This window comes from Macrotis lagotis, chromosome 2 (genome assembly GCF_037893015.1).
Source record: "Macrotis lagotis isolate mMagLag1 chromosome 2, bilby.v1.9.chrom.fasta, whole genome shotgun sequence".
NCBI classification, from domain to species: domain Eukaryota; kingdom Metazoa; phylum Chordata; class Mammalia; order Peramelemorphia; family Peramelidae; genus Macrotis; species Macrotis lagotis.
The window spans coordinates 190696324-190704210 of NC_133659.1; the positions used below are offsets into that span (position 1 = coordinate 190696324).

The 7887-nt window shown below is 46.4% G+C and overlaps 1 protein-coding gene across 1 annotated transcript; it reads left to right on the forward strand.

The window, feature by feature from the left end:
- Positions 1 to 6491: 6491 nt before the first annotated feature.
- EPOP (elongin BC and polycomb repressive complex 2 associated protein) lies at positions 6492 to 7643 on the forward strand. The gene has a single exon (XM_074220580.1). It carries the CDS (start codon positions 6492 to 6494, stop codon positions 7641 to 7643), a length of 1152 nt encoding a protein of 383 aa, XP_074076681.1.
- The last annotated feature ends 244 nt before the right edge of the window (positions 7644 to 7887 follow it).

Consider the following 7887-nt stretch of genomic DNA (forward strand, 5'->3'; position numbering starts at 1 on the left):
GGAGCACCCAGCATGATGGCCATGCTAATGTGACACTCAAATCTGAACACAGCGCTTCGGAGGCAGGTGACCTGAGTCAGAAGAGTATTCCTGTCTTTTGTTACAGTGAACTCTAGTTCTTTTATGCAGCCTGGGATAGTATTAGCTTTTTTTTTTTTTTTAGGATTTTGCAAGACAGATGGGGTTAAGTGGTTTGACCAAGGCCACACAGCTAGGTAATTATTAAGTGTCTGAGGCTGGATTTGAAGTCAGGTCCTCCTGACTCCAGGGCTGGTGCTCTATCCACTGTGCCACCTAGCTGTCCCTAGTTTAGCTTTTTTGATTGTCATGTCACACAGGCCTTTTTAAAATTTTTAAAAATTTATTTATTTGTTTTGAATTTTACTGTTTTTCCCCCTAATCTCAATTCCCTCCCCCCACCCCCCCACAGAAAGTAGTCTGTTAGCTTTTACATTGTTTCCATGGTATACATTGATCTAAGTTGAATGTGATGAGAAAGAAATCATATCCTTACAGAAGAAAAATAACATATAAGAGCAAAATTATATAACAAGATAATTTTTTTTAAATTAAAGGTAATAATCTTTGGTCTTTGTTCAAACTCCATAATTCTTTCTCTGGATAGATGGTATTCTCCATCACAGATACACCAAAATTGTGCCTGATTGTTGCACTGATGGAATGAGCAAGTCCATTAAATTTTATCATCATCCCATGTTGCTGTTAGGATGTACAATGTTCTTCTGGTTCTGCTCATCTTGCTCAACATTAGTTCATGCATATCTTTCCAGGCTTCCCTGAATTCCCATCCCTCCTGGTTTCTAATAGAACAATAGTGTTCCATCACATACATATACCACAGTTTATTAAACCATTCCCCAATTGATGGACATTCACTCAATTTCTAATTCTTTGCCATCCATCACAAACAGGGCTGTTATGAATATTTTTGTACAAGTGATGTTTTTACCCTTTTTCATCATCTATTCAGGGTATAGACCCAGTAGTGGTATTGCTGGATCAAAGGGTATGCACATTTTTTTTTTGTCCTTTGGGCATAATTCCAAATTGCTCTCCAGAAAGGTTGGATGAGTTCACAGCTCCACCAACAATGTATTAGTGTTTCAGATTTCCCACATCTCTTCCAACATTGATCATTGTCCTTTCTGGTCATATTTGCCAGTTTGAGAGGTGTGAGGTGGTATCTTAGAGATGCTTTAATTTGCACTTATCTAATAATTAGTGATTTAAAGCAATTTTTCATGGATTGCTTTGATTTCCTCATCTGTAAAACACCTTTGCATATCCTTTGACCATTTGTCAATTAGGCAATGGCTTGTCTTTTTAAAAATTTGTCTCAGTTCTCTGTATTTTAGAAATGAGTCCTTTGTCAGAAATACTAGTTGTAAAAATTGTTTCCCAATTTACTACATTTCTTTTGATCTTGGTACAGTGGTTTTGTCTGTGTCAAAGCTTATTAATTTAATATAATTGAAATTATCTAGTTTGTTTTTAATGATTTTTTCTATCTCTTCCTTGGTCATAAACTGCTTCCCATTCCATAGATCTGACAGGTATACTATTTCTTGATCTCCTAGTTTGCTTATAATATTGTTTTTTTACATCTAAATACTGTATCCATTTTGATCTTATCTTGTTATGGGTGTGAGGTGTTGGTCTAATCTAAGTATCTTCCATACTAACCTTCAATTTTCACTACAGTTTTTTATCAAAGAGAGATTTTATCCCAATAGCTGGACTCCGGGTTTATCAAACAGCAGATTACTATAATCATTTCCTGCTATTGTACCTAGTCTATTCCACTAATCTACCACTCTATTTCTTAGCCAATACCAATTTTGATGACTGATGCTTTATAATATAATTTTAGATCTGGTAGGGCTAAACCACTTCTTTTGCACTTTTTCATTAAATCTATTAATTCATTAATTCAAAAATATCAACTTTTTATTTCTCCATATGAATTTACTTATAATTTTTTCTAACTCATTAACACCTTTTCTTAAAAAAGAAACTATTATTTATTCATATTTCCCCCTCTCTGTACTGGGTAGTTGACTTTTAGAATTCAGTGGTAGACCTTGGCATTTTCAGGAATACTGGAATTCAGGGAAACTGACTTTCTCAGTTCAGGAAATTCCTTCACCAATCTAGATCAGATAATGGATCAAATTTTGAGGCATATAGAGGGGTAGATGACTTGCCCAGGACCACCCAAAATAGTAAATGACAATCTGTGAACTGAGGTCATCCTCATTCCAAAACCAGTGCATTATCCCCTATTCCAGGTCAAGTTGCCTATTTCACTTTATCCCAATTAAATTTCATCTCACTTTATTTGGTTCATGCTCCTACCATTTAGTGCTGTCTATTCTCCCCAGATTCCAGTTCTCAACACTTTTTTCCAGGCAGTCAGGGTCACCCAGCTAATATATGTCTGAATCCGCATTAGAACTCAGATCCTTCTTTCTCAAGGTCTATTGTTCTATTCACTGTTCCACTGAGCAATCAGCAAATTTGATAAGTATACTATATATGTCTTTAAACAGACTGGGCAGGTTTAATAAAAATGTTGAGAGGTTTTTTTTTCCCCTTCTCCTCCCTCTTTCAATCTCTTCAATTATCGATTTCCTACGTCTTCAGTTGGCAAATGGGTGGAAGGAATCAAGGAATTCCTAATGGAGGAATCAAGAAAGAAATAGATTGAGTTCTCAGAAATTCTCTTCTTCCAATTCTATGCCTGGAAGGGGCCTTTGGGAAAGGTAGGGAAAGGATGAAGACACTTTTGCCAAGGTCCTGTTTGAGGATCTCTGTCAGGAAAGGATCCTTCAGAAGAAGCCCATCAATCCAGGATTCAAATTTGAATCAATCACACATAACCTGTCTACCTACCTTCTCCTACAAATACATGATATTCTACACTCTGGCAGTGATGAGAGAAAAGGGAGTCCTGAATCTTGGGAGAAGAGGCAGGGATGATTCTTACATAATGCTTATGAAAAGAGAAGAGTTGCTTCTTCTTTCTCACTGCAACTGGAATGGGAGAAGAGTGGGAATTAGCCTGAGGCTCTAATCCATCTTTCTGAGATACAGAAGTTTCAGTTGGAGTCAGTGAATCTTAGGTTCTTAGCCTGTGCTCAGTGAACTTAAATATATATATATATATATATATATATATATATATATATTCACCTACATATATGTATACTTGATTTCCCTTATAATCCTATGTACTTTATCATATGCATTTTTTTGACAAGGCAATGGGATTAAGTGATTTGCCAAAGGTCACACATCTAGTAAATGTCAATCTGAGGCTGGATTTGAACTCAGGCCCTTTCTGATGCCAGTACCAGTACTCTATCCACTGAGTCACCCATCACATGCATTTAAGAAGCATTCTTCTGAGAAAGGCTATACACATACATACAAAAGGACACAAATACCCCCTTAACCCCTATTCAGTGCAATCCCTTCATTTTACAGAAAAAGAAACTGAAATTCAGAGAAGTTAAATGATTTAACTAGAACCCCATGTCTCCTGATTTTTTTTTAAAATTTACACTCTATTACATCTTCCTGGCCCACAATTCCATATAAAAAATTACTTCAATCACTGAGAATCTTGTGGAGGAGAAGCAAGAGAAAGGGGACTTTGATTTCCCTCCCCAAGAGAAGCAAATTCCCATTTAAGCTGTATCCAGGGGAGGATTGAGAGAGGCAGAATTAGAATCAAGCACTTCAGAGACTCCTTTTTGGATAATGGTAAAGCAACATATATGAATGGAGAAGTAGTGTTACAGAGAGTGTTTGAGCCTAGATATGCAAGGGTATGTACATATGATTCTTCATGTGTCAAAATGTGAATGTGTGATTTTGTATGTACATCCCTCATGGATCATGAGCAATGTATAATAATGTTATTGTGTTTGACTATGGAAGAATTTAAACAATTAGAACAACTTGCATTTATATTCAGCATTACACTTTAAAACCTCTTTGAGGTTAAGATTAACAATCTCATTTTTTTAACATCAGAGGAAGTGAGTTTAAATGACTGGTCACAAGCTAAGCAAGTAGCAGGTCCTATCTCAAGCTTTAGTTTTCTGATTCCATGTCTAGCAATCCTTGTTAGACCAGGTTGCCTAACTGCAGTCATACAGCCATAAACTTTAGAGATGGAAGTGACCCTGGAGATCACCTGGAGATCCAACCCTTTTATTTTTTACAGATAAGAAAGCTGAGACCCTAAGAAGGGCAGTGACTTTCTTGCCTAAGACAAAGTAATAGAGTCCAGGATTCGAATCTACCTTAGAGCAAAAACCAGCACTCTGCACTCCAAAGTGCTTCCTTTCTGAGAACAAATGCATATATTTGTGCATTTGAGTGGGTTTCTTCATGGCAGATACCTCATTTTATCTATTGTTTTCTGAATCCTCAGACTGATGGGGAGAATGCAGAGAGTGGATATAGGGCATTCCAGAAATGTTCTCCTTCCTCCAGTCTGCCTTTCTATAGAATGGACAGTAGGGATGGGGGGTGTGCAGCATGTAGGTTTTTCTGGCAACATCCCACCCAACCAATAGCTTCATTTAATGGGTGCAGCCTCACACCTGGTGTTGCAAAGGGAAGAAGGGAATGACTCTCCTTCATTCCCACCCAGATTTTGTTGGGAAACACCTGAGGAAAACAATGCTCTGATTGTCTTCTCCATTCAAGGTGGCAATCTAGGGACTTCCTCCTTCTGTATACTGACAATTCCTTCCCGCCCCCCCCCCCCCATTTACTTCCTTAGTAGAAGATAAACTTTTATGTTTCTACTCTCATTCTGATTCCAGCCACTAAACTCCAATTCCCTTTGATTACTTGGGGACAAGCTGCATTCTAACAACTGGATTTCCATTCTAGAAGTGGCCCAGAGAGATTTCCGTACAATTCTATTTTTACTGAGTTTTTCTAGAAGTCTGTTTACTTTTGCTTATTCCTCTTGAGGAAAGGAGCTAAGACCACCTCCAATGTGCTTCTCATCCCACACCTCACGACTCATTTTTTGAGTTGAGAAGAAAACTATTGCTAAGATTCCCTCCTTTCCATAGTGCTCAGAGATTTAAGAATACCAATTCCCCATCCCCCATCCCTCATGTCTGAATAGAGATGCCCATCTCCAAAGACTCCCACTATGTTTCTGGAGAAGGTGGGGGTGGGTAGATGGACAGGCATTGGACTAAAGACTCCCCTACTCTTTTCTCCAAAGACTCCACCCCCTAAACCCTTGTATAGTGAGGACATTGGGGATAAATCTACCAGAACTCCTACTATCCCAAGGAGTATTTCAGGACCATGGAAGGAGGAAACCTGAGAACCCAAAAATTCCGGTTTCTTTTTTGAGGAAAAGAGAGGTGGAATTAGAAGACTTTGAAGGTCCCTTCTAGTTCTGAGTAGTGGTGGTGGCATGACCCAGGATTTGAACCGCTTAGTTATCCACTTTGGTATACAAATTTTGTATAAAAAAAATGTAGATAAAGCAATGGAAGCAAAAAAGCAGACAGGAAAGGGAAATGTTTGTTAGTCTATCCATCCATCCATCTATATAGACCTGACCTTTTTCATGTATTTAAAAGTATCCAGATTTGGACACACATTCCTTACTTCAAGGACTCTTACATAAACACACTGCTGGGCACATTCTCACATTTTTACACCCAGTCACTCCCGGGACACACATTTACACGAAACACACACGCAGAGATTCACATTCACACACTCCCCTCTTTGCCCTCTCCTCCCCCCTCCACGATGTGTGGTTTCCACGTGTGTGTAGGTCTATCTGTGAAATGGGGAAGGGGTGGGTGGTGAAAGGGGCGGGGGTAGAGGGACTGAGCTGACGTCACGCCTCCAGACCACCCAATCAGCTCCTGGCTCGGGGCCCCGGCTCTGGTATTGGGGGAACCAGGGGGCAGTTCTCTATAACGCGGTCCTCCGGAGCTGGCCGGGAAGAAAGGAGCCCAGCAGAAGGTGCCGCCACCGGGAGCCGAGGACTGGGGGTGCGGGGGAGCCTGGGAACTTCCCCGCCTTACTCTCCAGCCGCTTTGTTCCCCCAGCCTCTTCGCTCCTGGTGTCTTTAGGGGGGCTCCAGCCCGGGCTGGGGGGAAGGCGGTTAGAGGAAGGTTTCCTCCTTCCCCCTTCCGGGCGTTGCATCATGCCCCGCTCCCCTGACCGGGTGACCGTCTGCGCCAGGGCTCGCGGAGGACCCAGAAGTCCGGTGGCCGGGCCGGACGCGTGAGCAAAGGAAAGGAAGGGCAAGAAGACGGGTCTCAGGGATTGCTGGGGAGCCAGGGGAGGACGCCCCCGAGAAGAGACCTCCCGTCGAGGGGGGCAATGTTCTCCTCCTCTGCGGGGCCCTTGGAAAGCGCGGGTGCCAGACTGGTGAGAAGAGGACCTTCCCTGTGGGCGACCCTCCAGACCCTCCCATGGAGACACTACGCCCCGCGTCCCGGCCGTCCGTCCAGGCCTCCCCCCGAGCATCGCCCTGCTCCCCCACGTTCCGGAAACCTCGCCGGGGCCCCCAAGACTTCTCCCCTCTCTGCCTGCGCGCCCTGGCCTTCTGCGCCCTGGCCAAGTTGCGGGCCCCCCAACTGGGCCTGGTCCGCGGGCTGGAGGGAGTGGCCGGAGACGGTTGTCCGGGGGAGCCGGGGGCGCGGGCCTCGGTTCTCCCGGGCCCCCTCTGCGGGGAGAGCCGGGCCCGGGAAAGCGCCGGCACATCGGCCGGCTACTCTAGCGATTCGGATTCCGCCCGAGCCGGCGACTCCTCCGACGGCGAGGACTCGGGGGCCCGAGGCCCGAGCTGCGGCAGCGAGGAGGAGGAGGAGGACCCGGGACAGCCGAGCGGCTGCTGTCGCGGGGCGGCCGGAGCCTGCCCTACGGCTCTCCTCCCCGCGCGGGATCCCCCGACTCCTCTTCCCCAGGCCGCCCCCAGCTTGACCCCGCAGCTCAGCCCCCCGCCCGCCGCCGCTCTGTCCCCGGTGTCCAGACCCCCGCTGCCGCCTTCGGACCCCCGGCTTGGCCAGCGGGGCCCGGGAGCCCCGAGAGTGGAACCCCAGCGGCCGCCCCGTGGCCCGAGGGACGAGGTGGGGGCTCCGGGGCCCCCCGAGACCGCTGCGGCCGGCGGAGCTCCGGCCCCCTCGGACGACCCCCGGAGGGAACACTTCGATCGCTTGATTCGCCGGTCGAAACTCTGGTGCTATGCGAAAGGCTTCGTGCTGGACGGGCCAAGCTTGCGAAGAGTGTCTGACCGGCCGGCCTCTTCGCCCTCGAAAGCCCAGGCTCGGGGACCGGTCAAAAAACGCCGGCGGCCGGGGGCTGCCCCGCGCAGCGCCCAGGCTCGCCGCCCCGCGGCCTCGCTCCCTTCCAAAAGCTCCTTCAGCCTCCTGGCCACCTTCCCCTGCCCTCCAGCTCTGGTGGTGGGGGAAGACGGGGACCTGAGACCCGCATCCTCGCTCAGGCTTTGTGGTTCCTCCCGACCTCCCCCAGCCCACCCGCTGTGGAGATGGCAGATAGGAGGACCCGCCATCCCTGAACCTCCCTGCCTCAAATTCTGGGGGCGCACATTGGAGAGGCTCTGAACGGAGAGGGGTCCCTACATTTTTTTCCTTAAGGAGGGAAGTTGCTGGGGTATGCCCATCTTGGGGGGGGGCGTTTGCTGCTCCAGACGCCTGCTCTTTGCTGGGGGTCTCCGGACCCGGAGCCTGATGGAGTCAAGGTGTAGCACCCAGATACCTCTCCTAACTCATCCCAGCGGCACCTCATCCTCCGGGGAGAGGAAAAGAAGCCTGAACAGGCACGGAGAGCCGAGCTCCAATTCTGGGC